General features: G+C 44.8%; 1 protein-coding gene across 4 annotated transcripts in view; it reads right to left on the bottom strand.

Moving 5' to 3' along the window:
- Nucleotides 1–13,140, bottom strand: part of B4galt4 (beta-1,4-galactosyltransferase 4) — a 38,645-nt gene that overhangs the window by 13,392 nt on the left and 12,113 nt on the right. For all 4 annotated transcript variants that reach the window (XM_076548854.1, XM_042259295.2, XM_006975747.4 and 1 more), the window contains 4 exons: nt 10,020–10,088; nt 6,457–6,839; nt 3,794–4,026; nt 100–287 (listed from right to left, as the gene is read on the bottom strand). In XM_076548854.1, the coding sequence (XP_076404969.1) occupies nt 100–287; nt 3,794–4,026; nt 6,457–6,709 (674 nt within the window). In that variant the 5' untranslated portion in view covers nt 6,710–6,839; nt 10,020–10,088. The remainder of the gene's footprint in view (nt 1–99; nt 288–3,793; nt 4,027–6,456; nt 6,840–10,019; nt 10,089–13,140) is intronic.

Here is a 13,140-nt window from a genome sequence, read left to right as displayed (position 1 = left end):
GGGTCGTTCCCCGCCCCCCATCTCTTGCTTCCCTAACTCATTCTGGATCCATTACAGCCTGGATCAGTCTTACCCACTGCACAGCCAGAGCGGCCTTACCTGTAGCCAGTGCTGTTCCTGCCGACCACCAGGTGCTTGGGCTGATCACCGCATGTGTAAAGGTTGAAGTCGTTCTCGGGCACCAGGTCCACATCGTGGAATACGAAGCAGTCCCATTTTTCCTCTTTGAGAGCTTCCAGATAGCCCACATTCAGGAGCTTGGCTCGATTAAACTTTTTACTTCCAGTCTGTGGAGGAGGGAAATCAAAATAAAAAGAGCTCTGGAGATGAGGTTCCCCAGTGTTCTCCCCTCCACACCCATTCCGGGGTGCCACATTACCCTTGTGAATTCACAAGACAACACACACCAGGATCCAGAGAGGAAATGCAATGATCACAAAAGACCGGTTTGGGCTTCGCGTTGCACACATATTTATATTCTGCAATCTAAAAGCATCCCCTTGAGTCTGGCAAGGTGTCTGATGGTGGATAATATGCTTAGAAAGACTAAAAAGTTTAATGACAGTACATTTTCTTTTTGTCTTTGAGACATTCCTCCTTTTGTAGACCAAGCTGGCCCAGAACTCGCAGCAATCCTCCTACCTCAGACTCCCAAATGCTGAGATAACAGAATGACCCACTATACCAGATCAGAAAACATCCTCACTGTTTTAAAAATACTTTTCTGTGTGTGTGTGTGTGTGTGTGTGTGTGTGTGTGTGTGTGTGTGTGTGTATGCTCATGTGAGCATATGCCACAAGAGAGTAAGTGCCTTCAAAGAAGACATCAGATCTTCTAGAGCTAGAGTTACAAACAGATGTGAGCTGCTGGAATTGAGTGCAAGGAACCAAACTGGTCCCCTGCCAGAGCACAATGTGCTCTTAACTGCTGAATCATCTTCCCACACCCCACCGCACCCCACATACTTAATACTAAGTATGCTTAAAAGTTAACGAGATAGTTCTTAAAAAATGAAAAACAAAACAGCTGAGATGATAAATTTTATGTGGTATTTTAGCACACAAAAAAAAATTTAATGTAGCTTAAAAATACAAATAAAAACGAAACAACATTAATGGGGCACTTAGATTTCCGAGGCTAGAGCTCATGTTAAGTGTTCCAAGCTCGATTTCTAGAGTATCTTTATTACTCCATATAAAACTGCAAAGCCTCTTGAATGGACTTGTCACATCGCGTCACTACTGTCCTGTCAGCCCTCCGCTGACCTCCGGCTAACCTTACACACTGGCACTGAACTTCCGAGAGATTAAGTTAAGAGCTTGCCAGCAAAGATCAAGAAATTGTGACCCATCAACAGAGAAGGTTGTTGCTAATACTTCTAAGCTACTTAAAACTTTCTTGGAAACAAAGAAAAAAAAATCTTGTTACACCACTCACGGCAGAGGCTATTCCTCAGTGGCCTTACAGAGGGATCTAACGAAACTCGACCTGCAATACCATCAACACTCCATATGGACTATGACCCAAGGACTTTTCAGTATTGCTTTGTTCAAGGCAAATCAAACTCTGTGAGAATAAAGTCTGATTTGACAGTTTATCGTAACAAGAGTACATGCAATTTAGATATTACCATAGCACTTTCCTGGAAGAGTAACAAAGTAGATACGTTTCTGCTCATACAAATGACAGAAGACCTAGCCAGGCGGGGTGATGGCACATGCTCCTTATGATCTCAGTACTCAGGGGCAGAGGCAGGAGGATTGAGGCTTTCATCAGGCTAACTTGGCCAATCTGTGTGGGGGAGGGGTAGGAGAAGGAGCAGGAAGAGGAGCGGGAGACAAAAGGGGGGCTAGGGAGACTGCCACACACGCCTAACAACCTGGGTTCGATCCCCAGAACTCACAGTAAAAAAGCCAGATGACTCTGTAACCAGGCAAGGCTTCCAGTAGAAGGATTGGGACACCAACCCAGCCATGAAACCTTCAACCTACAAGCTGTCCTGCCTGCAAGACATGCTGGGAGAAAGGTGGTACAGAACTGTGGGAGTGGCCAACCAATGACCGGTCCAACTGAAGAAAAAAAGAAGCCAGATGGGGTGCACCCGCTGCACCTCCAGCCTTCCTGTGTAGGATGGAAGGGAGAAACAGAATGGCCTGGAAAACTCTCAGGTAAGCTAATGTGCCGTATTAACAGCAGACACAGTAAGCGAGACCCTGACTCAACACGGTAGAAGGAGACAAACAACCCAAGCTATCATGCCCCAGCAAGCACAAGCACCCACACACAAATAATTTTTGAAAGCAAACTAAAAATAGTGCCACACTTTGGTAGCTACCCATCCTGAGTAATAACTCAGACTCAATAAATCACCATTTTGGCCAATGACATTAAAAAACAAAATTAATTCTAAAACCAAGTAAGTGGGCTGGAGATTTAGCTCGGTTGGTAGAATGCTTGCCAGCACCCAGAAGGCACTGAGTTCAACCTCCAGTGGAAGTGGGTGTGGGGATGCCTGCCTACAATGCCAATATTTGGGAAGCAGAGGCAGGAAGTTGAGGAGTTGGAGATCATCTCTGGCTGTGTTTCAGGCCAGCCTGGGTGACATAGGACCCCGTTCAAAGAAGAAACCACACACAAGAAGCTACAGGAGCTTCGGAGGTGGCTCAGTGGTTAAGAACATTTGCTGCTTTGCAGAGGATGTGGGTTTGGTCCCCGACACCCACATGTCGCCTCACAACCGTCTGTGAATCAAGTTCCAGAGAACCCAACACCCTCTTCTGACCTCGGTGGACACCAGTCATGAACACTAGTATGTACTTACATACATGTGGGCAAACACTCATCTACATAAAATAAAAATAAATCTTAAAAAAGAAAACTCTAAAGTTTTATTTCAAGGCCTAAAAACTGGACACAGATGGACTAGATAAGGCCCTGATTATCAAATCTTTCAAAGTATATACTACACAGGAGAACCCAAGAGCTGTCAATTCTACCCAAAATTGGTATTATCAGCTACATCCAATATTAAGTAAGCAGTAATGACTTTTTGCCCCCGCTCTTCTTAGTTTATAAGGATCTGAAGGGGTGTTATTTAAATGGCCCAGGATGATAATAAAAAGATTAGACACAGATGTTTAAATTGATGCTCTATTTCTCTTTTAATAAACGTTAATACCAAACAGAGGCCTCTTCAGACGCCCACCATTGACTGACTGACCTTAAAGCTGAGCTCTTCCAAGGCGGCCTACCCTTGGTTACGTGCTGTTCCTCCTAACTGCTTCTGGAAGCCAAATGAGTGAGTCGGGAAAGTGAAAAATAAACCTCGCCTGTTTGGCATGATAAACAGTGGTGGAGTTAAAGGCCGGGGCGATTAGAAAGCCACAGAACTGGCTGGCTGGCTGTACCACTTGGCCCTCCACGAAATCCCTGAGATCTCTCCTGCACAGCCACACTCAATAAACAACAGGCAGAAGTCCAACCCAGAAGGAACAGGAGAGGCAGGAGAGCTCAGGGGTGTGCATGGGCAAGTGCTGGTTAACGTGGGAGGGCTTGCAAAAAAAAAAAAAAAAAAAAAAAAAAAAAAAAACAGGCTTCCTTCCAGGGTACATTTTAGGATAGTAACATTTCACACGGCGCTTGGTCCGTGACTCCACACTCGGGATCAGAATTTCCTCTGCTCTCTGAAGGAAGAAAACTTTCCTTTTGATGATAATCCTTTCACCCAAGACAGAAAGACAGACCTGAGGCTGCCTCCGAGGAGTACGGGACCCGGGGAAAGCCCCACACTCACCTGGTGGATGATATAGATGCCGTAGTCCAGCTGCTGCCTCTGCAGGAAGGGGTGCAGGTGTTCCAGCAGGTATATCAGGTGCTTCTCTCTGTTCCGATGGGGGATGAGGATGGCAACCCGCTGCAGAGCCTTGCATTCCTCGGGGCGATAGCGGCCTCCGGACACTTTGGGGTTTTTTGCCTGGACTTCCTCCAAAGTGAGGTCTGGCTTAAAAATGAGCTTGCTCTGGCCTCCTGCAATCAACACGTGTTGTAAGAGGGGCTGTGGCACAAAGCCCTGGGGTTTGCACAATTGACTCGGATGAAGGCTTGGCTGGCCCTCTGCCTGGTGCACCGTGGGCACCAGAGGAGTCCCATGTCGTCATGAACTGTACATAGAACGGTAAGACAATGCCAGCCTGGTGACAAAGCACATAACTGGTGTTTGAGAGCATGTCCTGTGCCTGGGCAATCAACTCTGGGCTCTAGGATCCATTTCTGAACGAGGCGTGCCTGCCACCTCACGGCTCACTAGAGACCAGAAAAGACTGAGTCACTCCTCCACCGAAAGAAGAGTGGAATACAAAAGCCAAGAACATTCTGCAGACTCAATGCCTGCACAGGGCCCTTCTCCTACTTCTGCCCTCCACCCCTCATGCTTAGCTTCCTGCAGGCAAGGCGCTAGGAAGGAGCTGAAGGCCACCTCACTCCCTAGCCAGGGTGACAACCACCTACACTCTGCAACTCCTCTCCCATAATGCCACTAGGGTAGACATTTCCAGCTAACACAGCACCTGCCAGTGAAACTCAAGACTGTCCATGGTAATCAATCCTGGGCAAGGCTTCAAATATCAGACTGCAGTAAAGCATCCCCATTTTCTGACCTGAATTCAAAGGCTGTACTGACTAGTAAGGGAGGAGGCAGAATTCTGCTTAGGGACTAAGATAACCTTCCTTATACCTTACACCCGCTTTGAGACCCCCACATACACGGAACGGGCTTTAAATTCTCAAGCTGTTTACACGCTGTACCTGTGGCCTCTCTCAATAGCCTGAGGCATACTAAGATAGAGAGACTGCAGTTTCCATATCAGGTTAGGAAGAGATCTGCAAAGAGCCCCAGGCCACCCAACAAACCATTCTCTTAGTGTACACAGGGAGCCAGAGATGCCTGTCTGGGAGAGCAGCTGGACTATGCAGTCAGAACAGGGCACCCAGTCCACATACTGCTGTTTATTGTCTCTCCAGAGAAAGAAACACAAACAGATGAGCACCACACTGTGACCAGAACAGCAGGTGTAGCACACAAGGAGCTGAGATTTCCTGGGGCTCCGGCTGGGGCTGGTGCCAAGGCAATCCCTGAGTCCTTCCTAGAAGAGGAAAGCGATCTAAGCCGAGTTTCAGGTAATTACATAGGAACCCACTAGACAGGCATGGATTGAGGAAAGACATTCTGGGTAAGGGGACCTGCTGTAGAATGTTATTTCAAGGTGTGTTATTTTCGCTTATGCTCTGGAACGTTTGTTTAATGATGCAAAGATGTGTTTGATGAAATAAAATTCATCTGCATTCAGGAGGCTGAGTCAGCAACTAGCTGACAGGAAGTGGTAGGGAGGAGAGCCAGGTGAAAAGCAGTTTATAAGGAGGGACAAGAAGTACGGGGCTTTTTGGAGCAAGGAGAGGAGGTGAGCTACTTGCTATTCAGCCTCTCTGAAGAGCAGAATTCCACCTTAACCTTTGGATCTTGAGTTCTTTAGGGGGACAGAGGTTTAGTTAAGTTCCCTTCGTAGCTTTGCGAGAGTTGGAGCCTGAGGGAACAGATTTCCCTCCAGGCTATGGCCCTTGCGGCCTAACTGCTGCTGTTAGTGATGGAGTTGCAGCTGCTGATTCAGACAGCTGTGGCTTAAAAGGCAGCAACCATTTAAAAAAAAAAAAAAAAAAAAAAAAAAAGACAGCAGGGACCAATACATGACAGGACTTAAAGAGCTTTCTGGGAAAGTATGAGCCCTCTGATGCTCTGAAGAATCAATATATGTGAAAATTTTTCTCTTTCCAATATACCATGTCCACTAAAACCAATGTATTGTTCATTGATGCTGAAAGGCAAGAAATCAAAACATACAAGATCCTGAAGAAATAAGCCTAAAACAACGCTGAAGAACTTAGTCTTATCTCTTGACTCCTCTGGCCAAAGGAGCACTAACAGATAAGACGCCAGTGAAAGACTGCCCACGCTTGCATCTTCCATCATTAATTCAGGAGAGCATGCCCAGGCAGTCCGCTGTCTTAGAAAGAAAGTGAGAAGCACGTGGAACAGAACCACAAGTTCAGATCAGCTGACCTAACGCAGTATGGATGATAAAATGATGTTCACTCAAATGATAGGATTGAACTGTATATGGACGAGAATAAACAAAGTAGTAGCTGAGCATAATTTTGAGTCACAACAGATGCTGCCCGTGTCAGGTTCAAAGACCAGTGAATCCTAAAGTCAGGATATGGAAGGAGAAAAGTATGGGTCCTACAAAATTCTTAAGAGACATCATTTCTTAACTGGCATGCTGACTCCAAGGTATATTCATTTTGTGAAACTTCATTAGGCTGTATTCTCCTGACTTTTGTACTTCTCTGCACATCTATTAAATCATTTTTTTGTAGTACAAAACAAAAACAGCAAATACTTACTGAGGTTTGGAGACACAAAAGGGCAGTCATCAAGTTCTGCTTTTTTCATGGTTACATCATGGGCCAGAGTGTCTTCCTTCCCCAGAGGTAGCATCTTGTGGAAATTAGCCATGAAGATCTTTGCCTTGGGGATCACTTGAATAGGACCCACAAAGTAGTTGCTGGTGGCCCATCCAACCACAGTCAGGCATAGGGTAAAGAGCAACAATAATCGTAATCTATAGGAGAGGTGGTACGGTGGCTTACAGCCCATGTCTCTTATTTTGTGAGCAGCGCGTATCTCCGCTTCAGCTGGAGTGGAGAAGTTTCCAGACTTTTCCAATCTAAGAAGGTAACTTAGGAGTGATGATTGCCATTGCCCAGCAGTTCTGGTCCAGAAACCACTGAAAGGCAATCACAAAGGATGTGTTGTTTTAAATAGAAATCCTGTTCTAAAATGACAGGCCTCAGCACATATTAGAAACCCGATCCCAGCCAAGTCACAGTCTCAGGGAGATGCTAGTCCAGGGCAGAGTCCAACAGAGGCAGGGTGGGACAAGAAACACCAGAGGACCCAAAGAGAGGAGGTCAACAATCTACGAGAAAAACAAGTAAAGATCTGTGACTTGGGTTCAGACAGAAACCACAATTCTACCACATATTAGCCATGAGATCTATTCCCAGTCACTTTACTGAGCCTCTCTTTGCTTATCTGGAAAGTGGGGGTAAAAAAAACACCTAGCTAGATAACATCTACCTTCCTATAGGGCTGGACGAGCAAATAAAGTACTGACCAGCCTCCTGGCACACACTAAAGCAGCCACCAAATAGTCACAATCACTCTCGCTGCTGCATTAAAGATACTAGTCCAGGGATGGCCAGTGGGCAGATGTACTGGCAGCCACCTGGACCACCACTTTATCAATGGTGTTCCTCACAGGTGATAAAGTATCCTGATTTCATACTTCAATATCACGAGGTGGGATAATATAAATTCGCCTCTAAGAGGAGCCATGCTTCGTTATTAACAAAAAATGCAGCTTTTCAGGGTACTTAAGGTCTACCACTGAGACCGGTAAATTCACTAGATAGTAAGGATACTTGCTGAGGACCTGTGGGGCACAGCTTACAACACCCCCCACATCCTCTCTGCACCAGCGAAGTCCCATTACGCCTCAGTATGCAGCTAGTGCTAAAGCCAGACTCGGGATAATTTCTAAACCAACGGGGTAGGAGAGTTTGAGCACAAGATGTTAAATCACCAGTGACAAGAAAGGAAAAAGAAAGGCATGCATACATACATAAAGTACGTATACCACCCCACCCCCCACTTGAGGTCCTCATCAGAGCAGGCTGGACCTCTCCCTAATGGGAACTACAGTTCCCTGTGTACACTAAGCAGACCTGTCTGCCAGGTGACCTGGGGTTCTTTGTGGGCCTGTTCTTCCTAGGCAGCCTCACAGACAGCAGTCCCTCGGCCTCACCCCTGCTCGACTATTATAAGAAAACACCATGACTTCAGTTCTCCCGCTTCTGGAGGCTTTCTGGCAATCTCAGATTGGGGTCCAGTAGGGTCAGCCTCTAGTTAGGGGCCCTGGTACTGTTAAATCCCCAATGGCCTTTCCTTGGTATTTATGTATACACACACACACACACACACACACACACACACACAGAGAGAGAGGGGGGGGGAGGGAGAGAGGGAGGGAGAGAGGGAGGGAGAGAGGGGGAGAGAGAGAGAGAGAGAGAGAGAGAGAGAGAGAGAGAGAGAGAGAGAGAGAATTAAAATCTAGATTGCATATCTCTTGTTCTTTTTTTTTTTTTTTTTTTTTTTTTTTTTTTTTTTTTTTTTTTTTTTTTTTTTTTTGGTTTTTCGAGACAGGGTTTCTCTGTGTAGCTTTGCGCCTTTCTGGGGACTCACTTGGTAGCCCAGGCTGGCCTCGAACTCACAGAGATCCGCCTGGCTCTGCCTCCCAAGTGCTGGGATTAAAGGCGTGCGCCACCACTGCCCGGCTCTCTTGTTCTTTTTATATGACTATTAATCCCAACATGAAGGCTGTATCTTCATGGCCTCACCTTAACCTAAAAGTCCCAAAGGAGTGGGGTACTTGTGCTAAGTACCATCACATTGGGAACTAAGACTTCAATACATATGGAAAATTGGGAACAACAGGCAAACAATTCTCTGTAAGAATTTTAGTTTTTAAAACGGCATTTATCTATGGGGCTGGGCACAGAGGTGAGAGGACAGCTTGTGGGAACTGTCATTCTTGCATTTCATCATGTGGACCCCAAGGGTGAAACTGGGGTGTCAGACTCATCTGCAAGCACCCTGGCCCACTAAACCGGCTCACAAAGGCCAGTTAGCCTGCCCAGGACCACACAGCTGGTTAAAGAGGGGAACTAGGTGTAAGCCCCTGTGTTCATCAGCCACACCCCTCATGTGGACAGTTCATTTCTTTCCTTCATGCCTGGATAGGCTCAATGCACGCAACTGAAACATCCAGGTGCGTCTCGTGGCCCTCTCACTCTCCACATCTTCCGGTCCCTATCCTTGGGACTAGTTCAAGGCCTGCTCTCTTCCTCTCAGTTGGCAGGAAGCCATCAGGATTCTGGGCCAGCTAGACAACCCCTTGTGGGCTGGTGAACTTCTTTTCAGGAAACTTAAATGTGGGGATTGGTGATCGTGTTTTATACAAGGCTTTTGTAAATATGGCCTTTGAACACGGCTTTTCTAAAAGCTAGTTATGGAAACACTGCCTGGAAATTCTCACTGAATTAAAGGAACCTATGATCACAAAATGAATGCAGTGTAAGGAGCAGAAAAGATTTAAAAAAAAAAAAAACACACATGTAGCTCTCTCATTTACAGGATGTGGGGAGGCTTGACTTAATTTTAAAACCTGGCCAAGCCAGGTGGTGCTGGCACACGCATTTAATCCCAGCTCTTGGGAGGCAGAGGCAGGAGGATTGCTGTGAGTTTGAGGTCAGCCTAGTCTCAGAGCAAATTTCAGGACAGCCAGGGCTACACAAAGAAACCCTGACTCGAAAAAAAAAAACAAAATAAGTAAATAAATAAGTAAATAACTACAGGGGATGGGAGTGAGGTCTGAAAACTTCATACCTTCTGTTCAATTTTTTTCCGTGAATCTAAAATTGTGCTAAATAATTTTTAAGATTGTATTTGTAATTATGTATATGTCTGTGTATGGGTATATGCGTGTGAGTGCAGGTGCCAACAGAGACCAGAAAAGAATATCAAGTCCCCTGCAGCTGAAGTTACAGGCAGCTGTGAGCTGCCCAATGTGGGTGCTAGGAACTGAATGTGAGTCCTCTGAAAGAGAAATAAGTAGTCTTAGCCATCTCACCAGCCTTAAAAATATTTTTTAAGAATTCTACCTGAGAACTAAAGAGCTATGAATAATGACAAACTCATATTTCTGAACTGCAATATATAGAATTTGTTCAAAGACAAGACACTTATCCTCAAAGCAAAGAGTGTGACTAATGCTTAATCATTAGTCCTCCACTCCTAATCCCACTTGAGACTAAATCTGGCCCAGGTAAAAAAAACAATCACTTACCCCTTATAAGCTTAAGTGTCTTCCATAAAACTGATGATACAGAAGAAAGTTCAAGGTTAAAACTTGTTTCTGTGGGGAAAAGAACAGACGAAGTGGTTAAAACACCTCTCTGTACTCAAGAGGGATCTCCCACCCCATTCTCTGCATGTCAGCTAAGTGACCAGAGGCTTGGGGACAACCTCTCTCCACAGTTCCCTAGCTTATATAAAGCTTGGGAGGTTGGAACATACTCACTTCATAATGATGTTGTAAGAATTTAATGAGAAGGCACACCCAAACACCTGCTATATATTCCCAGAGCTACAAGCACTTGTCGTCTATCATTCTGACTCATGTGTTATCAGAATATTAGCCAAAATAATAACCATAATGCTGCTGAAGTACAGATACTTTTAACAATAATGTCCATGTTTCTTTAATGAGTATATAATACTTCTATCATTAAAAACAGGGTGGCTTTTCAAAAGGAAATTCTCTCTAGGGTCGGTGACTCCTGGATGGTGCTCGGGAAGGCAACGTCGGGCTTATTTGTCCTATTCTTTAAGTAACTGTGAAACTCTCCCTCTTCCCAGAGCCATTCTTATATTTAATCGAGACACTGATATGGGATATAACAGAGCAATCTGCAGAAAGCAAATTCAGACAACATCAAGGAACTATTTAAGGGCAACCCTCACCCACCTTTCCCTTCTAGAAATCTGCCCTAGACTTTGTTTTTATTTTCTCTTCCCTCAACACAACAACTACACTCTGAGCACCTGCCACTTATAAGCACAGGCTCAGACATCCACGGGCCAGAAAGGGAAGTATTGCCTTTATTTAGTTGAGTCTTTTCCCAGACCTTAAATGTCTGCAACTTGTTTTTCAAATATGCTTGCCCCTCCTCACTCCAAAGAATAGTAACACATGAAACAAGATTGGTAAAACATTGAGCTAGGTAAGTGATATTAACCTAAGGGCCCCTTGTCTTTCTATGTCTGTGTTTTTTAAACTTTCCATAATAATAAAAATAATCTAATTAGGAAGTTATAACCAATAGCAACATGGCATAAACATCCATTCTCGGGAAATCTCTTAGCAATACATCCTCTCCGTGCCTCCACGGCAGATATGGTAGGTACCACACATTTATGCACTATGTGTTCTCATTGCACCACACAGAAAGGATGTGGTGGCATTCGGCAGCTGATGAACACTAACGTCAGCATCTCAATACCTCTGAGGCTACCCACATGTACCATAGACAGGGTGTGTGAGTGGGCACGTAGCCCTGGACATTTGGTTCTGCTGCTTGAGACTCTCTGGGGCAGCACAGAGGAAAAGCTGATACTGGTACTCCACCAGAGCTCCCAGGAACTGACTACTGTACATATTTTCCCACTTTCCTTAGGTCTCAATTTTAACCTCCTAGGGAGCTTCTGAGTGACCATTATCCTGATGCCTATGGCACCTTTGAGGTAAGAATGGTATAGAAATGGATAACAACCACTACCACATAGGAGTCAGCACGATGGCTTCTCAGATAAGGGCACCTGTCACCAAGTTGCCAGCCTGAATTTGATCTCTAGAACTCACATGGTAGAAGGATAGAACTCACTCCCACAAGTTGTCCTCTGACCTCCACACATGTGCAGAGGTGATTTGCACAAATGCACACACTCACTAAATAAATAAACAAGTGTTAAAATTTAAGTCATTTCAACTTCCACACTGGAAATGCTTAATAATATTTTTTAATGCGGCCCTGTATTTTAACACACAGAATACAATGAATTTCCATGAGTGTATACTGATATAAGTAATGTAATAAAAGAAAGGGATAGGAGACAAAAAGGTAGCTCTTTCTTGCAGGAAATTTTCAATTTAGGAGCCAGGAATTAAAAAAAAAATCATACTACAGCCATCATTGCTTCCAGCCAGTTTCACCAATGGACATTAAATTTAATGGAGGAAATTTGAGGATGAACAGTTTTGTGCTCTGCTTAGCTGCAAAGATTCTCAGTCAAGTGCTAACCTCACAGAGGAACTAACATAATCTTCAAGAGGCTATCACATCACCAGGTGAGACCTGCCCACCTTGCAAACCTGTTAATATTGTATTGACAAATAAAGGCCATCAACAGTATTGAGAAATGAAGTCTAGATAGTATTGATAAAAGGTCTCATGGCTGTGTAAAGGGGTCACTATATTAGAAGAAGCTAGATGAATGTTCTCTAGCATTTTCAAAACTTTTAAGCAACCTAAAATTAAAGTATTATAAAATGTTCAAAAAAATCATAAAGTCAGAATCTGAGTATAGCTCCAGTTAACTCAATTCTCAAAAAGATTCCAACTCTGTGTATTCCTGATGCCCCAAATCAACCTAACACATAACTTTCTAAAATATACTATATGAATAAGGATATGACATAATTCAAGCCTACTGAAGAAAGGGGGACTATATTTAAGAGAGAGAGACAGAGACAGAGAGAGACTGAGAGACAGAGAGGAAGGAGGGAGGGGAAGAGAGGGAGGAAGAAGAGAGGGGGAAGAGAGAGAGAGGGGGAAGGAAAGAGGGGGAAGAGAGAGAGGAAGAAGAAAGGGAGAAGAGAGAGGGGGGAGGAAAGGGGGAAGAGAGAGGGGAGAGGAAGAGAGAGAGAATGTGGAAAACAGAGATTAAGGAAGAAGAAAAGGTATTAAACAGATACAAAGTATCATCTTAGACGTTTAACAATCGAAAAGGCTCACCTTAGCACCCTTCCATTTTCCTTTCTAAAGCAGCTCTGGATCACACCCACCACTTCCCTCTACCACCCAGCTCACCCCTTCCGGGAACCCAAGCTGTACTGTGGGAGCCGCTCCTAACTTTCTGTCCGAGAGTGCACAGTCTTGAGATAATGGGCTGAGAAAAGAACTATTTGGGCTCACAATTTGACCTGGTTCAGCCCATGGTCGATTGGCCTCATTGTTTATGGGCTGTGGTGAGGCAACCTATCATGGTAGGCAGCCTGTAGGAAGCACAAGCTCTTACCTTGGAGCCAAAAAGTAAGAGAAAGAGGAAGGGGCAAGGATCCACTACCCCCGTCAAGGGCATGCATGTGGCTCCACAACACCCATTTTATAACCAAAGTTGCCAGGAAA

This window comes from Peromyscus maniculatus, chromosome 12 (genome assembly GCF_049852395.1).
Source record: "Peromyscus maniculatus bairdii isolate BWxNUB_F1_BW_parent chromosome 12, HU_Pman_BW_mat_3.1, whole genome shotgun sequence".
Lineage (NCBI taxonomy): Eukaryota > Metazoa > Chordata > Mammalia > Rodentia > Cricetidae > Peromyscus > Peromyscus maniculatus.
Note: the sequence above shows the minus strand (reverse complement) of the source record. Positions and strands in the feature narration are given on the sequence as shown.